The sequence below is a fragment of the Lonchura striata genome, chromosome 3 (assembly GCF_050655825.1).
Source record: "Lonchura striata isolate lonStrDom1 chromosome 3, ASM5065582v1, whole genome shotgun sequence".
Lineage (NCBI taxonomy): Eukaryota > Metazoa > Chordata > Aves > Passeriformes > Estrildidae > Lonchura > Lonchura striata.
This window is the reverse complement of record NC_140705.1, coordinates 69,560,553-69,582,014: the sequence shown is the minus strand read 5'-3', so window position 1 is coordinate 69,582,014 and position 21,462 is coordinate 69,560,553. Positions and strand designations below refer to the sequence as shown.

General features: G+C 40.3%; 1 protein-coding gene across 2 annotated transcripts in view; it reads left to right on the top strand.

Annotated features, from left to right (window-relative positions):
- Positions 1-4,045: 4,045 nt before the first annotated feature.
- The window catches only part of SLC35F3 (solute carrier family 35 member F3), a 162,160-nt gene continuing 144,743 nt past the window's right edge, over positions 4,046-21,462 (top strand). The window contains exons 1-2 of one of the 2 annotated variants that reach the window (XM_077782116.2): positions 4,046-4,388; positions 4,664-4,893. In XM_077782116.2, coding sequence (XP_077638242.1) covers positions 4,336-4,388; positions 4,664-4,893 — 283 coding nt within the window. In that variant the 5' untranslated portion in view covers positions 4,046-4,335. Of the gene's footprint in view, positions 4,389-4,663; positions 4,894-4,946; positions 21,437-21,462 lie in introns of those variants that run through there. The other variant, XM_085576778.1, reaches the window with a different exon arrangement.

The following is a 21,462-nucleotide window of genomic DNA, read 5'->3' as shown; positions in this document are numbered from 1 at the left end:
TGGCTGCCTTTGAAGGAGTTCAAGCAGCCTCGGAAGTAATTGGCACAGAAACACAACTCCTCCTGGCACCCCGACTACCGGTGCTGGGGTGGATGTTTAAAGGAAAGGTTCCTACTACCCACCATGCCACTGACGCCACATGGAGCAAATGGATTGCCCTCATCACTCAACGCGCCCGTATTGGAAACCTGAATCGCCCTGGGATTTTGGAGATAATTACGAACTGGCCAGAAGGTGAAAACTTTGGTCTCACTGATGATGAGGAGCAGGTACAAGTGGCAAGGGCTGAAGAAGCTCCACCATACAACCAACTACCAGCAGAGGAGACCTGCTACGCTCTTTTCACTGACGGTTCCTGTCGCATCGTAGGGATGAACCGGAAGTGGAAAGCAGCCGTATGGAGCCCCACACGCCAAGTTGCACAAGCTACCGAAGGAGAAGGTGGATCGAGCCAACTCGCTGAACTCAAGGCCGTTCAGCTGGCTCTGGACATTGCTGAAAGGGAAAAGTGGCCAAAGCTCTACCTTTATACTGATTCATGGATGGTAGCCAATGCTCTGTGGGGCTGGCTGGGAAGGTGGAGAAAGGCCAACTGGCAACGTAGAGGAAAGCCAATCTGGGCTGCTGATATATGGAAAGACATTGCCTCTCGGGTGGAAAAGCTGACGGTGAAAGTCCGTCATGTAGATGCCCATGTCCCCAAAAGTCGGGCTAATGAGGAGCACCGGAACAACGAGCAGGTAGATCAGGCAGCAAAAATAGAGGTGTCAAAGATAGACTTAGATTGGCACCATAAGGGGGAGTTGTTCCTGGCTCGATGGGCTCATGATGCCTCAGGTCATCAGGGCAGAGATGCCACCTACAAGTGGGCACGAGACCGAGGGGTGGATCTAACCATGGACAGTGTTTCCCAGGTTATCCATGACTGTGAGACGTGTGCTGCCATCAAACAGGCCAAGAGGGTGAAGCCCCTATGGTATGGTGGGCGGTGGTCCAAGTACAAGTATGGGGAGGCCTGGCAGATTGACTACATCACACTGCCCCAGACACGCCAAGGCAAGCGCTACGTGCTGACCATGGTAGAAGCCACCACTGGATGGCTGGAGACTTTCCCTGTACCTCATGCCACTGCCCGGAACACCATCTTAGGCTTGGAAAAACAAGTCCTGTGGAGACACGGCACCCCTGAGAGAATTGAGTCTGACAACGGCACCCATTTCAAGAACAGCCTTATCAACACCTGGGCCAGAGAACATGGTATCGAATGGATATATCATATTCCCTATCATGCTCCAGCTGCCGGCAAAGTTGAACGGTGCAACGGACTCCTTAAGACTACCCTGAAGGCACTCGGTGGGGGAACATTTAGAAACTGGGAAATTAACCTGGCAAAAGCAACCTGGATGGTCAACACCCGGGGGTCTGTCAATCGAGCTGGCCCTGCTCAGTCAGAACCCTTACACGCAGTAGATGGAGATAAGGTCCCTGTAGTACATATGAAAGGTATTTTAGGGAAAACTGTTTGGATTAATCCCACCTCAGGCAAAGACCAACCCATTCGTGGGATTGTCTTTGCTCAAGGACCTGGTTACACTTGGTGGGTAATGCAGGAAGATGGGGAGACCCGCTGTGTACCACAGGGAAACTTAGTCTTAAGAGAGAACTGGGTGTAAGATTTCATGGTGTGCAGATGGAAATAGAATAAGGGGTGGATAATGTCCTGGGTTGTAAGATAAGCTTGTATTCCATTTGCCATCTGTCGAAGGCGAACCGGTTGGACAGGTTTTTTTTGATATCTCTCTCAGAGACAATGGTTTGTGTATACACCTTTGACTGATTCAATGAAAGGCTGAAAAGTAACGCCGTGAGGGGTCCCACCCAGAGGGGGGAAGCAGCTCTCCCTCTTCTTCGCGGGACTCCGAGAGAAGCGGCGCTCTCTCTCTCTTCGCGGGACTCCGAGAGAAGCAGCTCTCTCACTCTCTCTTCGCGGGATTCCGAGAAAAGCAGCTCTCGCTCTCTCTCTCTTCGGCGGCACCCGCAGCGAAGCAGCCGGCGCGCGCAGAGGCGACGGCAGCGGAGCTCAGAGGCAACCCCGGCGCAGAGGAAGACCGGCCCCCACTGCCACCAGATCTTCAGAGGAAAATTATACCCTTCTAAAGATCACCACTTCAGCTGCAACTCATCAACTATTGCAAGGGAAAGCAATTGTCCCAGCAAAACCTGATACTGGCATTCCTCAGGTTCTAGACTTTTTTTCTTTCACTGGTTTTGTTTGTACCGATTGCATTTTCCTTTTTAAATTGTTGTCTAGTTTTCTCCTAGTAAAGAATTGTTACTCCCACTCCCATATCTTTGCCTGAGAGCCTTTTAATTTAAAGATCCTCGTAATTCAGAGGGAGGGGGGTTTGCCGTTCTCCATTGCACAGGAGGCTTTGCCCTCTTTCACAGACTCCTGTCTTGTCTAACCAAGACACAGTCACTATTGGCTGATCAACAATGTTTGGTTTGCTTTTTTATTGGAGCCTTTGCTGGCCCTGAGACCATGTTTTATTTCTGGACCTATAATCATAGAGGAATTTTACACTAGATACATGTAGCATTATGGGAAATTCTGAGAATAAATCCTATCCTTGCGCACCACTTAAAGCCAGGGAGAGCATGGACTGTGTATAGTGGACAATGCTAGTCCAGTGATGGCCTTTGGAGGCCTGACTGAAATGATTAATCCCGTCCATGCCTGTTATCACCATTCCTGCCCTAAATGCCCTAAAGATGTTTAAATCAAGACAGCGATCAGTATTGTTAGATTTAGTGAGCACTCTGTTTTTATCCCTTCATCTTAACCAAAAATCATTCTTCTGCTTTGATTTGTGCACCCTGCAAGGGTTTCCATCATTACTGGCAGGCAGCATCAAGCACCTGCACATTTACCCTCTGCACTGTTGGACCACTGCTGTTCACCTATAGTGGATTTTGGAACTGGCTTCCTCAACAGCAAACATTTTTCCCCTTCATAGGTTCAAAATAAGGGTTGGAGAGGAAATAAAATAAAGTTAGTGCTTTATTCAATACAGGTGAATTTAAGATGATAATTAGTTTGATTTTTATCTGCTGGATATTTTTTCTACTTTCCCTTTCTGATAATGGTGCAGTGATGCTGTAATGCTCCCTTCAGTGACAGTGAAAGGTTGCATTTCACTGATCCAGCTCACTTCCACATTTTATATCTCGGCGGTTTAATGTTCCAAGTAAACTGAGCTAGTGAAGTGGTGAAAGGTAACAACCTTTTCTCCTTGGACTTAATTTTTACCCCCTTCCAAATATATATGCATACATATATACAAAACACTCTTTGACTTCAACAGTCTGTATTTCTAGGCGACCAAGTTTTGCCCAAGAATCTATTATCAGATTTCAATCTTATTTGTCTATGAATTGAATTCTTTGTATAAGGTAATATCTGTGCTCACATGCTCATTTAAGGTTAAGTGCATGTTTGCCACTTAAACTTGATGGTGTATTAAAAGAAAAAAAAAAAAAAAAAAAAAAAAAGAAAGTAAAGGTGAGTTGGTAGAAGGCTGTGTGGCTCCGGTGCTGGTTCGGCGGCCGTACGGGGGTAGCCAGGTGTGTCCCCTCATCAGGTGGGTCACTTCAGAGCCGGCCCTGCTCGGGCTGTCCGGCCCCCCCGCCGTTCGGAGATTGTGGCCACCGAACAGAGGCGGGAACGGCTTCGCTGCTGGGCCGGGCGGGCGCACCCAGGGGTGAGGCCGAGGCCGCCCCGGGAGGGTGAGGCGAGGCCGCCCCGGGAGCCGCCCCCGCCCCGGGAGGGTGAGGGTGAGGGAGAAGCCGCCCCGGGAGCCGCCCCCGCCCCGGGAGGGTGAGGCGAGGCCGCCCCGGGAGGGTGAGGGAGAAGCCGCCCCGGGAGCCGCCCCCGCCCCGGGAGGGTGAGGCGAGGCCGCCCCGCCCGAGGGCCGCTTGTGGCGGCGGCGGGCCCGGGGGCTCCCCCTGCCGGCGGCCGGCGGGAACGCGCGGGGTGGGGGGCGCGGAGCGCGCCCTGCCCTGCCCGGCCCCCGCCGCCGGCGCTCCGCAGGCAGCGGCGGCTCGCAGGCGGCAGCGCTGGCCCGGCCGTCTCCGTTCCTCCATCCCTGCCTGCCTCTCTCCGTGACTGCCTCCCCCGCCGGGGCCAGCGCCAGCCCGGGGACCCTCTGCCACGGGGGCGCCGCCTTCCCCCGCTCGCTCCTTTCCTTCCTTTCCGCCTCCTACCCGGCCGGTGACAGCCGCCGGCTCGCCCCGCCGGGAAGCCTGGGCGCCCCCCAGCCATCGCTGCTGCTCCCCATGGGGATCCGGGAGTTCCCCAACGGCTCCGCGCGGGGCAAAGCCGCCACGCTGTGAGTACCGCGGGGCCGGGCGGGCGGGCGGGGGGACAGGGACACCCCACACCGCCCCACCTCACCTCCGCTCAGCTCACCCTGGCCGGCGGCGCCGCTCGCTCCCGGGGTCACTCAGGTGGAGGGCGGCGAGGAAAGTTGCGGGCGCCGCGGGTCCGGGCCGGCTCCCCTACCGGCGTGGGTCCCCCGCCCGCTGCCAACTTCGCCCGGGGCCGGCGGAGGGCGGCGGCGCTGGCGGCGCGGCCCCGGGCTGACGCCCCTCTCCCGACCCGCAGCGGCATGCGGCGCTCCCCCGATGTCAGCCCCCGGCGGCTGTCCGACATCAGCCCGCAGCTGCGGCAGCTCAAGTACCTGGTGGTGGACGAGGCCATTAAAGAAGATCTGAAGTGGTCCCGCTCCGTGGAAGACCTCACCAGCGCGTCCGTGGGACTCACCTCCATCGAGGAGCGCATCCTCCGCATCACCGGCTACTACGGCTACCAGCCCTGGGCTGCCAGCTACAAACGTGAGTCCCCGGCACGGGCGGGCGTGGGGGGTTGCCGGGACGGGGGCGAGCGGGCGCAGCCTGGAACCGGCAGAGGGATGTGGGTTCGAGGGGCCGATCGCTTTACCGCTGGAACGAACCTCGCTCCGTGGAAGGAAGTGCTCTCACTCTCGGCGAAGAATTCTATGCCCGTGTTGCCTTAGTCCTTTGGCAGCGGCTGGTTCACGAGAGCGCGGTGCTAAGAATGATGACAGCTAAATTCTGCTAAGAAAATAGGTCAAATATTTGTCTTCATGTTACAGGCACACTTAGCGACGGTGATTACCGTGTGTTGACAGCTGTATAAAAGCCCCTGCATGCTCATGCACATACCATGGCCACAAGTAACACGTTATCAGTGTACGTTTCTGTTGTTTTAGGAGAAAATTTCTGTCAAATTTTCGCAGCATTTGAGCTGAATGATCTGTCTTTTCCTGTGTCGAGTGGCACTGTTTCTTCCGTGTACATACACTTGAGAAAGAAACTTCAAATGATAACCATATGAAGAGAAGTGTAGCTGTATTCCTTCACAGACATGACTTACAAAAGAAGCAGTACCTCGAGTTGTTTTAATATATCAACTAGTACTTTCTGTGTGTAATGCCCTATTTCTTGTCCATCTTTCATCATTTTAATGTCAATTGTATGCATTAAAAAGTTCTAGAATAGTTTACCAATTGATTGAAGTTACAACATTATTTTGGTTGTCTTAAGGTCGTTTGAAATATCACAGGGGGTTTTGTTGATAAAAGGATTCTTCTGTAACAGAAACCATTGCTTTGCTGGAAACACTGGCTCTGATAAAGTGGTTGTTTTCATATTGTACTTCCTTAAGTATTAAGTGCAAACGTTCTGAAATATTTACTACTGGATTATTTTTTTGGCAGTGTGCTTAATAATGGATGAATGATACAAGAATGCGTGGCACACAGTACTAGTTCAGTTTTTCTCTGAGGGAAAGCTGCTTCTGATTGCCTGAAAATAGGACTTTACTAATAAATATTCTAATACTTTCCTGTGAGAGCCTTTTTTTATTTTATCCTTTGATTGCAATTAAGACAGAAATATTAGATATTTGCTACTTTATGCACTAGGAGCAAGGTGTTTCTATAAGAGGAATTCTAGTGCCTGGATTGGGGCTGTTCTTGAGAGTAAAGCTTATTCAGGTCAGTTTTAGGGATCAGATCATATGTGAATGCCAGACTGAGTTGGATGTTAATGCTTCTCTCTGACAGAGTGACTAATAGTCTAGCTGAAGTCACACTGAGCTGCTATGGCTGAACCTTCTGAAATAATAAAGGTCATGCTGGCTCCTCAATTATAACCTATTTGTTGAAATTTATAACTCTGTCTGAAAAACTTAATAGCAAGCCTTAGCCTGCTATTCTAGTTACATTTTCTTTCCTAATTTGATCTGAATAACAAAATTACATACTTGAGTTGTAATGGTGGGGAATAAATATACAGAGTGTCTGAGTTTCATAAATGTATGTCTAAAAATAAAAAATAATTGGTTATGTGAATTTGTTGCAAATTTAAAATCTGAGTTACTAGGAACATAGAAGGACACATAGAAGAAAGGATATATCTCTACAGCATGGTTTAAGGAGAGCCATGTTGATCTACATCAGCTGAATAGCTGACTGAATAGAGTATATAATCTAAAGTGAGAAGACAACCTTGTCCTAGCCTCTTTGAAACATCTTCAAATACTTCTTCAAGCTGGGCTGATGTCTAATTTTGGGATATGGACTTTCCTTGTGACATTGCAGTTAGAAAACTGCAAGGTTTCTATTTATTTATAAATAGAATTTTATTTGACTCAAGTACTGCAAACAAATAGTTTTCATTAAGATCGAATTGCAACCTGGATACTTTTTGTCATCTTATTTTGCATCCTTGTAGACAATTGGATGCACTATGATTATAGTTATGGATGCATTAATAATGGACTTGCTTTGCAGAAAATAAGTCCATAATATGGTCTGATCTAGATTTATTTAGTCTATCTCTCTTGGTGACATTCTTTTTATTGTAACTAAATTGCCTGTAGGGCCAGAGCTACCTCTTTTGCACTACAGTGTATTCCTTTCGTACTTTATTTAGACTGTTTATATATATATGGATGGATGGATATATAAAATTGTTTGAGAGATTCAGAAAGCTTTTGCTTATTTATAGGGAAACTACCCCTGATAATCTGAGATAGTGTTACCATGACCCCAACACTTACTTGGAGAACAATTTGAAACATATGGGGATGCCTCAAGGTTATGTAGTAACTCCAGTATTTAATATTCTTATAAATTCAGAAAGAGAGGAGGAAGAAGTGAAAATTTGCTTAAGACACAAACTGGCCTGGGTTGGACAGAATGAGAAAGGACTTGTAGCATTACCCTAGGGAGACCTGTCCTAGCCGGGTGACTCGCTGAAATGTCAGCACATGTCATTCAGTTATCACAAACAGAAGCCTCACATTTCCTGAAAATGCTAAAATTACCTGCCAACTTTCACATTACATTGACTGGTAATTTTGGGACTGTACACAGCTCAGGGAAGACCTCTGCTGTTTGACTGCACTTGCAAACCAGATTTTAGGAACCAGAATAATGTAATGTAGTTCCTGTGTGTTAGGATGCCTTCAGCAAATTTAATGAGATGCTGTAATTATGGTTATCTTCTCTCAAAAAAATATTACTAGACGCTCTGAGATGAGTGAGAAGAAAGAGTACAGGCAATCTATAAAGACCCTCAAGAGTTTTTGCTGTTTACTTTAAAGAGGTTGAAACAAAGGAATTGGAAAGTACTGGCACATGTTGCTTAGGCAGGTAAAGAGTTTTTCTTCTTTCTGTGGTCATAAGAAAAAAGGTAGACAGGAAAAGAAGCTGAAAAGCCATCAATTAAAGCCCAAGAGAAAAAGAAATAATAGTGAAGAAAACATGTAATTTATTCTTGGATTTCAAGGAATTGTAATAGCAGTGATAAGATCTAGAATTGTGATAAAATGGGAAACGTGTTGGAGATAATATTAAACTTCATTATCCAGAATTTGAGTTAGGCTGTGAGGAGACTTTTCTTGAGGGTTTCTTGTGCTTCCCTCTGTAGCATCTGCCAACCTTTAGAAAAAGGAGTGTTCCATGATCTAATCTGGTAGTTTTTGTTTTTCTGAATTCTTTGATTTCCAGGATTACTAATTATGTGGTTAACTGCTCCCCAGTCTAAATCAAATATTCATATGTGTCCCATGGGGAATATTTTGCAGAATGTGATTTGATTTTTCAAATATAAAGGCAGAGGGGAAGAAACAGATAAGACACAGTCAGATTGCAGAATCATACACTTATGCAGCTACAGATGTATCAGCTCAATATTTGTGAAATTCTCATTATAAGTAAGAGGTATGTTGACTTTCATTTTTTCCTTTTAGTTAGAACATAGTGATCAAAGGCTTTAATAAAAAAGCCCCCAAAACAATGCCATGAGATTTGCAGATTCCATTGACAGTTTTCTTTTTTGTAGATGAAGCTGTTGTTAGAGCTGTATTAGCACTGCTGCTCTCTCTTATGAAGGTTAAATGAATTCTCATGATTTCTGCCTCTGGAAGCCTGGGACTTCAGTTGAAGAGCAGAGGCAAGTTTGGAGGTGAACAGCCATATTTTAAGTTTCCATTTCACAGCACTGTCAGTTGGAATTAGTTTTCTAAATATTTTTTTGAAGTATAGTTCCATAGGAGCTTTTCTGTACTTGAGAAATACAGGTGTCACAAAACTCTTGGACTGTCCCCCTGGTCAGTATGGAAGACTAATCTATTTTAATGATTGTATAAATTAGCAAGGTGCTTGTTTCCACAGGAAATTATCACCTTTGCCAAACATTAATTTTTCTCTAACTAGGTCTATTTTCTGGTGATTCAATATCACAATGTGTCATTATGTGATTAGTATTTTAAATACATTCATGTGGGCTTGAGCCAGCTATCCCTATATTGCAGTCTTCTTCCTACAGATCACCTGCTTCTACTCCTTGTTTAAGATTAGGTCTTTCTTTTAAAGCAGGGACTTTTGTGTATCTTTAGTATGTGTTGATAAATACAGACTTGTTATGGACAAATCAAGATTGTATGGGCTTTGGCCTTCCTCTTCTATTCACTTAACATTCTTTGTGTGCTTACAGACGTTTCCATACCTGCAGAAAGAAGAGAATGGTATGTAGTTTGAACTCCTCTTAATTCTTTTTATTAGGAATTGACTGCTGTCTGTGGATGCGGCTTGTGAATGTACATTTCTCTGAGACTTCCACCTTGTGAATAATTCCAGCTTGTCCCAGTGATAACTTTTAAGAGACATGATGTTCAGGTGTAAGGGAAAGATTGTGTGCACTAAATGAAGTTCTCTGGCTTTGCTTCTTCCTGGTACTTTAAATATTAATTTTCATATTTTTAATGTTTCTTCATAGTTATTTCAGCAACAAAATAAACCATATAATTTTGATGCACAAAACTTCAATATAATACTCATCCAGTGCGTGGCACATTAGGTCTTGACCTGAATGTGGAATTTAAATGCTATCACCAATAACGTACTGGAACACATTGGCAGAATAGCCTGAAGATTTGCTCAGAAAGCATAATTGTCTGAGTATGCCAATCACAGAATTATACCACAGAATCATTTGGGTAAGAAGGGACCTTAAAAGTCATCTAGTTTCAATCCTCCCTGCCACAGCCAGGGACACTTCTACTCGATCAGCTGGCTCAAATCCTAATCCAGGTTTGCCTTGAACACTTCCAGAGTTGGGGTGCTCCTCACTCCTCTGGGCAGACTGTTACCACTTATAGATTTTGACAGCTTTTCAAGGTAAGAGTTTGGTTTTGGTTTTAGCTAATTAAATGTATGAGCACTTGTAAATATTAGAGTATCAGTTATACAGCTAGAGACCAGTGTTTCCAACTGATCCCCAGTGTTCCTCCTTGTGAATTTCTTTTCATGCTCCATTGAATGCTGAAATTTCACAGTTACTAAAAGCAAATCCAGTGAGGATATGAATCAAGAGAAATCTGTGCAAATACCATTTTCATGTATTTGCATCTCAGGGAGAATTTGACTTACTTTTTGAGGTGATGTACTGCAGAAGTTCAAAGACATAAGTTGAAGACTATAATTTTCTCTGGGGAAAGTAATTTTCAGGCCAACTGTAAGTAATTAATTTAAACTGATTGCTTGCTTCCAATGCACAAATACTGAATTTATTAAGTTTATAACTAACGCAAGACTTGGTGGTATCATTCATGTTGCTGTTTCTGAGGTCAAATGATTATGTGAGAATCTTGCTTTTCAGGTGAAAACATGAAGTAACGTCCAGGTGCAAGTAACCTCTTGCTTGATGCAGCTACCCCAAGTTTCTCTTCACAGGGTCAATCTATAGGTCAATCGCCCTTCTACTACACCAAATCTCTAGGTCAGCACTGAAGCTTAGAAGATTAATAAAAATATGTGCTTTATATATATCTGTGTGTATGTATATATATATGTTTATTTTTTATATAGGCTTAGGGTGTCTGAGCCCTGATTTATTTTCTAGTCAATGCTCTTCTACTCTTCATTGTTAATACTAACATCAGTAATTTTTATGTTACCAAGAAAACCAAAGAAAACATGGGAACACCTATAGGCAAAAAAAAGAAATTGTGATGAATTGCATTGCAGATTTAAAAGTTCTGTAGTGTCATTGTTTCAAATGTCAGTTGCAGTTCTCTGCCTCGGTAAACTATGTGGTGATGCATGAACCAGGGATATTCCTGACTTATGTCCACATGACAGCTCACACAAAAATTTATTTCCTCATTATGTAGTAGCCACTATGACTGAGAAGAGCTGTCCCCAGAAATAGTCTCTTTAAGTATTTTGGAGACATAATCACAAGTCTGTATCCCAAATACTACAGGATGTATTTCTCTTTTGAAAGAGAACCTGTTGGGTCTCCTGGGTTTTAGCTCTCTGCGTGGTTTTGCAACTGAGAATGAGCACAATTTGGCCACTTGAGGCAGGCGAGAGTAGTACAGGTGCTGAATACTGAGCAGCTGCAAAGATACCAGGTGAACATTTAAAAAAAAAAACCTTTCAGAATCTTCTTTTTCAAGACAATTCCAATAGAGAAGAAACATGTGGGTTCTTATGCTTTTGAAAATTGGTAAAACTTTTTTGGCTAGTAGACTTAGTAGAAAACTGGTTTCTGCTACAATATAGAGCTTAATTAATCACAAAATTTTAAGTCTTAAATTTCTTGCTGGCAAGCCAAGCAAATTCTCATTTAAACTGTCTTGCTAAACATTTTTGATTGTTAAATAAATATTTAGTAAATGATAAAGGTTTAGTGAATATTTAGTAACTTGTTTACTTAACACTTTTAATTGTGTAGTGTTAAGTAACCACCACTTTTAACTAGGCAGATGAATAAATATTTTGTGTTTTCTGTCTGGTTTTCATAGGGAAAAAACTAAAAATTACTGCCTGCAAAATGGGCCATCTTTTTTTTGTTTGTTTGCTGTTTAAACAAATTAATTCATTGCTTTCAGTTTTTTTTCGGTGCAGCTTTAATTACATGTCATCTTCAGCTATTTATGCAAAACAGTTAATGGGACAGCAATTAGGAGTCTGTTGATTTCTAGCATTCATTTTATACCCTAATGAATGTTTTCACTGAATGCTGCTGTGTTAGAAAATACCACTGAGGTTTTCACCATGCAAACCTACTGCTAAACTTAGCGGTACATCTTTGCAATGTCAGGGCTCATGTTAAAAATTTTGAAGAGTGTTACCTGGCATTTGAGAATCCTTCCACTGGAAAACTGCATTTATTTCTTTTTTTTTTTAATAGAAATGTGAACATGTTCACTAATCAATAATAATGGATTGTTGCTAAAAACACATACTACTCTGAATTGATACGGAATAATGAGGGAGCAAGTTAATTTTGAAAAAATAATTTGGAAACTATCAAGAATTATGGATAAATACTTATTTTTGGAACTATTTTTATTGCAGACCCTTCCTCAAGGTAAATTTCTATAATAGTTCTGGAGTGTACTGTGTGATGGATCTTTGCAACTTTAAATAATGATTATTTTTAATAGAAACAATTAATTTAATGAGATAATAGTATTGAAATCAGACTACAAAGCCTATATTGGTAACATTCTCCTATGATACCAGACACTGCTGTGTTACTGAAACACAAAGCCACAAAAGGACAACAACCTGCAATGCTCATTAGCTTAATAGCTAATTTTACTAGATTCTAGCTCACGTCAGGGCTTTCTTCAAGGTGAATTTTTGTGCCATAATCTCTCTTCCGTATAATGAGGTGTTTGTGTTTCATATTCCTTGTGTAAATCGCTGATAATTTCTGCCATTTACTTGAGATAAAATAAGCATCAAGAGAAAGAGAGAGATGGCAACAGGTATAGTTGAATCAGGAGATCCTTAAGATTCCTTCCAACCTACATTGTTCTATGATTCTACAGAAAAGTTATGTAAAGGCCACTTTGGCCCTTTGGCAAGCGCCATCCTTTGGAACGCGAAGGTGTAGTTCTGTCTCTCTTGCTGTTTTGGAAGCTGAAACCATAGACTTTCCACTGTTGCTTGTGAATGATGATTATTCTGATAACAGTAATAAAATGAGCACTTATGTTTGTAAAAATTTATGTGCAGGTCATGGTTCCTACCTGGGCAATAGCTTGGCTTCATGTGGTACATCTTGTTGTAGAAACCACTTCCCTCAGTATTTACGATTCCCTTCACTAGGCACATTTCTTTCATCCCTCAGTGCACCTTGGAAGAAAAAAAGATGCTGTTATTGTGTGGAAGACCATAGAGAAATATTTTCTTTATGAACAATTACATAAAGTAGTCCTTAGACAGAAGGGATGCAGCAGAGATATCCCAGGTTTCATTTTCTTCAGAATTTGAGAAGCTTGTTCTCTGCTCAGTCATCTCCCCTTATAAAAAGATGCATCTGAATGGTTGCAGACACCTCTGTTCTTCTTTGGAACTTGAGGGCCTAATAAGGTTCATTTTATTTACTAAATGTGCCTTGTTTTGTTTCCTATCATTTTGTTTCCATGAGTGTATCTGGTCAATATAGAAGTTTGGTTGTTAATTTTGAGAAAAGCTTTTCCAACAGTGTTGAAATTTAGGTAGCCTCACATTTAGGAAAATAACAGTGACATCACATAGCCGATAGAATGTATTAACACAGCAAGCCAATTGTCTGAGGCAAGAAAATTTGAATATTTGAGCCTTTCCAGGATAAGGGAATGTAACTGGCTTCTAGTGAAATAATAAGGCCTTAATCTTGCAATTAAAGTTTCTTTTTGCTTTGCTATAACTACCCTCTGTCAAATAATTAGTGAAAAGTGCCTTATATGTCTAAAGGAAACAACTAGATTTTAATTTCTGAACACTGGTGCAGAGTCCTATTGATCCCATTGCAATATAAATATTGTGGCAGAGCGAATCCAATAGTGAAAACCCAAAGGGCTTTTTTCCCTTGACTCTTACATCAGAAATCCCATTAATTTGGTGGTTTTCCTTGCTATCTCTTCACACCCGCTAAGGTACAAAAATAGCATGGAAATTGACCTGCGTGTCCATTCTCCCAAGCTGAGCAGGCCAAGTCATTCCACCTTTAAGCTCACTGTTGTGCTGTTTGTAGCCCTGTGGCAGCCTGGGGGCTCTGCCTCATCCAGGATATTTTGCTTTGGCTTTGTCAGATCTGTGCAGTTGAGTGAACAGAGCACAGGTTTGTGCTCAGGTGGGAAGTGAAGCAAGGACCTGCACCTTCAGAGTTGATGAGCTTGTGTGAGGATGGTATTGGTGTATTCATGATCCTGTCCTGAAAGCCTGAAGTTGTCTTTCCATTTTCAAACAGTTACTGCTTTCCAGACAATCTGGTTTCTTGGATGTTCAGTAGAGATTTTTTGCTTGCAAAATTTTGTCCTAGTTGAAATATGCAGTGCCAGTATTAATATCAATGGTGCAGTGTTTGCACAGTGAAACAGGAAATACCACTTCATGGCTTTACGATTCTGTTGTCTCTCCTGCTCCCTTTATGCAACGTTTTTTTGAAACTTTAAGATTGATTTAGTTAACATGTAGCCATTTATTTTGAACAAGCAAAGATGGTAATCATGTTTACTTTTTAAACTTAGATGCTAGCTACTGCTTATGGTTTTGGTTAGCACTTTCCATGGAACAGAAATTACTGACAGAAACCATTCTTCCTTGTACTTCTGCTGAAATGATATTTTGCTGTATAGCATTTAGTGTTCTAGTGGCCTGGTAACTTCTCAGTTGTGGGTCCTTCTTCGCTTCATATTTATAATGAAAAGAAATATGTTTAGGTTTGATTATCAGAGGCTAGTTAAAGAGGAAAAATTACAAAATAATGTAAAGTTAGAAAAAGGCAGTCAAGAAACAAACTCCTTGAAGTCAATGGAGCCATGGAAAATGTCTTTAATTAAATCAGGAGATTTGATTTCTTTTAAGTTGAGCAAGAGGAGCAGAAAGGCTATTTTTTTTTATAGATTTGACTTCCGGACAGTTCGACATCATGTGGTGTAACTAGAGGCCTCTTTTTCAGGACTTATATTTCAGCTTTCTTGCATACATTGCAAGTGTATTCCATTGGCCTGAATTCGTGAGCTCAAGTTTCATGCAAGCCAAAGATTATGCCTAGATAAGGTGAATTCTGGTGCATTCAGGAGTTCAAAAATTATTTAAGTTTTTTCAAGAGACATGAGAATGACAGATGGGTCTTGACTTGGAAATTAACATAAGCCCACATTCAATTATTATTGTAGGTATAGAGTGGGACTCCTACATACAGCCATATGAACTTTCTTCCTCTTTATCAGTCCAGGAAATGACATGAGTTGGAATGAAAACTAGGTTAACATGAAGGAATAGAGCTACTGTGTGCATGGCTTCAGGGATTTCAGGATATATGACTCTTGCCTGATTTCTCCAGCTTGCCAGCTTATCTTGAGAGAATATATGAAGAATGCACAAAGACACCTTAAATTGCTGCCTTCCCTTGGTTGTTGACTTGTAAAACTTAGGAAGATCCTCTTAGAGGGTGCAGCATGGAATTGGATCTCTGGTTCCATTCATAAAATTACTTCACAGTCTTTGGGAAGTATTATTTGATAAACAACTTATTTAATAAACAACTTCTGTATTTTGTTTTCTTGTTTCAAAGACAACTTTCTTTCAAACTTCACAGTTTAGTAATGTATTGTTTAATATCTGGAGGAAATTCCTTGTCTTTTGCAAATAGTGATTTTAAGAGGTAGAGGGCTGTATATGCGTTCTGACTTCACCCAGGGTGAGAAGTGGTTTTGTGTTTTATAATATTTCTCCAAATGGAAACAAAAATGAGAGGAAATCATAGAAGCATGAATGAGTAATTTCTTTGTAAAGAAATGCATGGACAAGAAACACATCTTGTACTGGGAACAATACTTTGTGCCTTCCGTGGCTGCTGTGTACGTAGTAAAAACTCCATCTCACTAGAAATCATTCTGGCAAACATTTATTTCTACAAAATGAAAAGATTTTTGCATTGCATGTTTATAGGAATCTTTGTGATTAATATTTCTTTAAAATGATACTCCTATACCAGCAATGTTTTATCTCTGCATGTCAAATTATTTTGCACCCTACAATAACATTTCTCTAAAGGCACAATATCTCATGTCTATATAATGAAAATACACTGGAAGTGGTACTGAAACTAGAATCTTAAGAGTATAAGCCTAAACTCTCTTATTACTCTAGGTAGTTTTTGTTTTGTGATAAGCTTACTACAGGGAAATGCATCTCCAGTACAGCACTTTTTAATGTATTATTTAGTTCTGCACTGATAATAATGAGAGAATTAAAAAACCTTTTGGGATGAATCTCTGACTCCAACCAAGCCCATGGTACTTTTCTCAGTAACTTCAGTCAAGCCAGGTTTCAGCTACAAGGCTTAAGTCTTCAAGTTTGCCTTTCAAGCAGGGCTTCCTGCTTTATGTGCTGAACATTTGTTCCTAAGGCAACTGCATCCAATTACACCTACCCATACATGGTCTTTATTATATGTTCCTAAGCACTACTGGGGAGCTCAATTTAAATTATGGAATAATTATTTCTTTTAATAGATGTGCAATTTTAAATGTCTTTAAACTTGGTGTTTAGTTAATACTTAATAGCTTGTCCCAACATCAGTAGAAAGCATCTACAGGAATTGAGGAGAAGACACTCTTTCTTCCCATTGCCTAGAAAACTGACTACCAGAGCCCAGATGCTGAAAGGAAAATGAATATATATACAATGGTTTACAGCTTTAGGTTAGGAGTAAAGGATTGAGGCTTCCAACAGGGTATGCTATAGAAGCACCAGCATAGGCGAACAGGTCTGTTATCAAAAGAAAATTTTGTATTGCCCTAAGCTCAACCTTATATTTTTACTAAATAATAAAACATAATTAATGTCTTTCCACATCAGATGAAAACAAACAATTTCCCTGTACTAAAGTGGGTATCACTGAATGAGTCTGAGGCAGAAGCCTTTTAAAACACTAAAAGAATGGCATTCTAGTTCATCATTTGTATAAGCAACAGTTTGGAAGCCAGTTAGTTTTTGAATGCCCTGCCTCAGTCAGGTAAGGAATAAGAACAGATACACCCAGAACTCCTTGCAAATGTAAACAAAGGACAGTATATGTTGGGATGGAATTACAATGTTTTTGGAGAAATTTGAAATGCTAGAGATAACAGAACGTTGTACATCCATTTTAGGTTTTTGGTTTTGTTACTGTTTTTGTTAAATTATCCCACCACAAAGCCATACATGTTATGGGAAGCATGTGGCTTGGAGAAACACTCTGGTAAAGTTTAAAATCTATCTAACAAAACCATTTGAGTTAGTTCATTAATCTCTTATGTCTTTATTTTCAAAGGCCAGAATTGTTCCATCTTCATGTTGGTAAAACTGATAGAAGCTAAGAGGAATTTTGCCTAACTGAAACCAGTAACTAATGGTGCAAAAGAATACTGCAGTCCTGGAGGGAATTGAGAGTTCTGGTCTGATCATGTAATAGATTTGTGAAAGGTGTGCAGTTTGGCAAGCTTGGATACTCTTAAATCTCCAGAGAGTCCCAGGGCATGCTCACCAAAGTATTTTTACAAACAAAATATACTGTACCACAAGGCTAGAGTTTCCTTTGCGATTAGAACTTGTTCTGCACTTTTCAAATGGAAGTGCAGAGTGACTGGATCTGGTCCCATCTACCAACTGAGAGCATTTGTGTTGCAACTATCTATTGATGTAAACATGTACACAAAATTCCCTTCCAGCCAAGAGCATTCCCCTAGTGAACGTCTAGTGAATTTTTGTTTCCTTCACTTTTTCCCCGTGTAATTAGACACTTCTTATTTTTGATCCTCCAATTATATGTAACAAAATGATCCTTCTTATTTGTGCTAGGTGAGAACAGCATGGGAATGAGGCAATGAAACTGCTTTTCTCTCTGAAGCAGTTCAAAGCAGGAAGAGATAAAACAATCTCAAATGTTGAGTTAATTAGGATCTTTAAACTCTTTTTTGGAGGGAGGTTTGTAGAACCTGCGCAAAGTTGCATACCCAGTTGTAGGAATTGTACCAGAGAAATAAGAGATCAAGAGGCATAAAATACCCTGGATATTAACTGCTCTGGATGAATTACTTGCATTGTAGAATAATTGGGCAGTACAACAAAGTCGGCACCTAGCAGAAAGGCTTCTTCTACTTGAGATATATAACTCTTAGTTCAAGGTTAAAATAGTTGCACTGTAATCTGCTTTGTGTAACAGCAGCTGATTTTATTAAAAGATAAGTGGTTATATAGATCTCAGCTCAGTGTTGAAGCTGATCAATTTCACTGATGGATTTCAATAACCAACCTTGCAAGTCTAATCTTTCTTGGGTTTTTTGTTACTGGTAATTTATTTCCCAGTAGGCTGAATTATTGTTGTCTCATAAAGATGATTTCATTAAGTTTTTTTTAGTGTTAAAATTAGAGCAATTTTCAACCATTACATAATACAAATAATATAGGTCAAATAATTTTGCATTTGTAACCTTTTGGAACTAACTAATGAATGAAATTTAAACATTATAATAGTTAATATAAGGTAACATTTCAGGCATGTCAGCATTGAAGAAGCATTTGGACAAGGCCAATAATAATATGCATCAACTTTTGGTCAGTCCTGAAGCTGGCAGTTGGATGAGATGATCATGATAGGTCCTGTCCAGCTGAATTTGTTCCATTTTTTCCTACTCATAATCTCTCATAATTTTTTAATTCTAATGTTGCACCATTAAAATATTAAGGACCTTATCCAGTTACCAAAATAACAGCTGAAAATACCCATGGGTGGAATTACAGAATCATGCATCTGCTTTGCAATTGAAAAGTAGATCTTTAGTGGTTTTATTCAGTTAAATAATAAGGAAGCTGTATTTCGTTGGAGTTACTGAGTTGTGAGGAAATGTTACTGCAACTATTTGATGCTTAAGTTTCAAGCCTGCAAAATTACAAATTATTAACTTAAGCTGTGTGGCTAAAATTATTTGTTTGTATATATTAGCTTTGAGAATGTTAATTTTTTTATATTACCCTAGGCAGTTGGTTTTAGCTAACAATGAATGTAAAATTGTTTTGAAAATACTAATTTAATATTTTCACATAATAAAATACCATTTTTATTTGTCTGTGCTATGTATAGCTATCCAGAAGATTGCATCTTTGCTCTCATATATAATTTCTAAGTAAATTTGTGTGTGAATAGACCAAATTTTTTTTTTGGTGCAAACATAAATAATTCCATGCACTGTCAAAATGCTTGAGTTCTCTTAGTAATTTTGTCCTTTTCAACATAATCACCGATCTATGCTTTAAGTTTTTTCAACAGGCTGATCTTGTCATTTTTTCAGAATGTAATATAATCCAAAGTAATTTGCATGTGCTGAGCAATTTAGCTTGACATGAAGGTCTGTCTATATGGAAAAATCCTTGTGACAGGGTTTCTTGCGGTCATTTAAGACAAAACCTGTATAAATTAGTGTTTTGATGGATGTTTGACTTATTTCAGAAAAATATATTTCTTCAGGCAATAAATTTGAGAGAGCAATTAGACATTGTTGCAACATGTTGAGACCTTAAGTCTTTGGTACCTTGTTTGCAAAAAGCACCATTTCCATAAGCATAAAATCCTCTTCAAACCAAATACATCATTCATTTTATTTAAATTGCTTCTGTGTTGACATTAATGAAATAAAGCGCTAATTAAGTAGTACAGGCTTATAGAATACAGCTTAAAATAAGCTTGGAAAAGACAAATAAAGGCAATTACCAGTTGCAGGGTTTGGGAGAAACAACATTAAATTTTCAGATTTCTCTCTGAAATGAAACTATGGTTCAAATGCCTGTGATCCCAAATGCAGCATGTGACAAGAAACTAGTCACCTTTTTTTCTGGTGGTTTTGTATTGTTTGTTTGGTTGCTTTTTTTGTTTGTTATCTTTTGAGCTTTTTTGTTTGTTTGGGGTTTTTCCTATGTGTTCAGATTTAACTCTGGGTCAGGTGTTTGGAAAGAGATTTTGTTATGCACAACTAGTAGTAGTCTACAGACTTGTAGACTGTACAAGATTTATAGTCTTTTATGTAGAGCAGAACTCTTCTTGTTCTACATAAACATCACTTAAGGGACAGCCATCTTTAAGTAGCCACTATTAACCACACTTTATTTGCAAGTGATTAGCTGCAATTTGAACAAAGAGAGTGTGGGGAGAGGAAGAGAAATTAATCTCACCTGCAAGAGGTCTCTGTGGGAAGCTGTACTGTTGCTTTCTGTTCTCCACACAAGTCACTCTCATACTCAGGGCCCTCATCTTCTTCCTTTCTGCACTCTCTACCCCATTTACTACTTAAATTGTCTTTTATCTCAACTACTGATTATTTTTTTTTCCTCTCCTGTTTAGCTTTTTTGTCTGTCACAGTGAGATCTCTTTCATTTTCTAACAGCCAGCTGCACTTCCAGCTGGAGTACTGGTCATGTATAGATAAACACCAGACCGAAAAGAAAAGAAAATTTAGAAATCCTAACAATATTCTGGATACTGATGTGCTAAAAAAACCCTCTGCTAATATATTCTGAATTTTCTATGAGAAACCCAAAGGTGCTTGAAAGGCAACTCTCAAAGCAGTTGGGGAAAAATGGCAAAGGGGGAGGCTGGTAGATAATGAGTTATACCAGTTAATTTTAACATTTAAAATGAGTGAACTTAGGTTTCTAAATAGAGATGGTGTTTCAAGTTACTTTATGATAGGATCTGTACAACTCCTGGGCACCAGTACAAATATTATGAATGCAAAGGTATATATTTCCCAGTCTATTTTTGTGTAGCTAGTCATCTCTAAGAATTAAATGTTAATAAATTGTATTGAAGCTCTCTGCCTCCTTTAAACCAGTGTTTCCTGAAGAGCTGGACAAACCTTCCCTCACAGCTCCTGCAGGCGAAATGAGAAATGTCAGTTCAGCAAATGTTGCATAACTCACCTGAGTTCTGGTTTTGATAATCATGATGTGCTGGACTATCCATATTCATGTATATGGCAGTTAACAAAAGTTATTCTGGCAGTAACAGAGCAGCAGGGATAAAATATGGAAATCCGAGGAAAACACTCTGAATCAATTCACTAAGTAAAAGATTAAAAGCAAAGTAAAACACAAAGTGGAAGAGATTTTTATGGAAGTGTAAGAGTATGTGGGTGAGATGCCATATGGAGCATTGGGTTGCGGGCAGCCAAATTTGCATCTGATGTGAGCTCTCTGAGAACTTGTAAGGAAATAAATAGGATAAGAATAACATTGAAGAATAGCAAAGGCATAGGAGAGGTCATGAAAGTTTCAAACAGGTCTAAAGAGCTAGAACTGGGAAGAAAACTAGGCTTCTGTTGAAAATCTCAGAAGTGTCGAGGTTTCTGGAATCTTTATAAATTTGTTATACTCTTATTTAAATAAATGATGAACTCAAACATTAACACATTAACTGATTGTACCCCAAACAAGTTTTGTTAAAAGGTGAGTGCTAGCAGGGCTATGTTGCAGTCATACTCCTTTGTTTTGTATGTAGACAAAAAGAAAAAAGCAACTTTGTCTGAAATTACCAAGTGAAAAATCTCACAGTCTAGTATCAGTCCAAAATTACCTTTGCATATAGCTGTATAAATACTTGAAGAGAATGTTAAGAAAATTCCTTCAGTTTAAATGTTTCCTTCTCTTTTTACTATATGCTAAGCATCTATTATAAACAAAAATAGTGGTCAGGTCTTGGTTATGTTTTTCTCACCTAGTTTTTTTTCCTGATTTAGAAATTTGTTGGCCAGCAAACTCAGCTGTTTCTGATAAGGGACAGAGAAGAGAGACATCTTCCATGGAAAGTAAGTGTTGGGGGCGATGAGGTAGG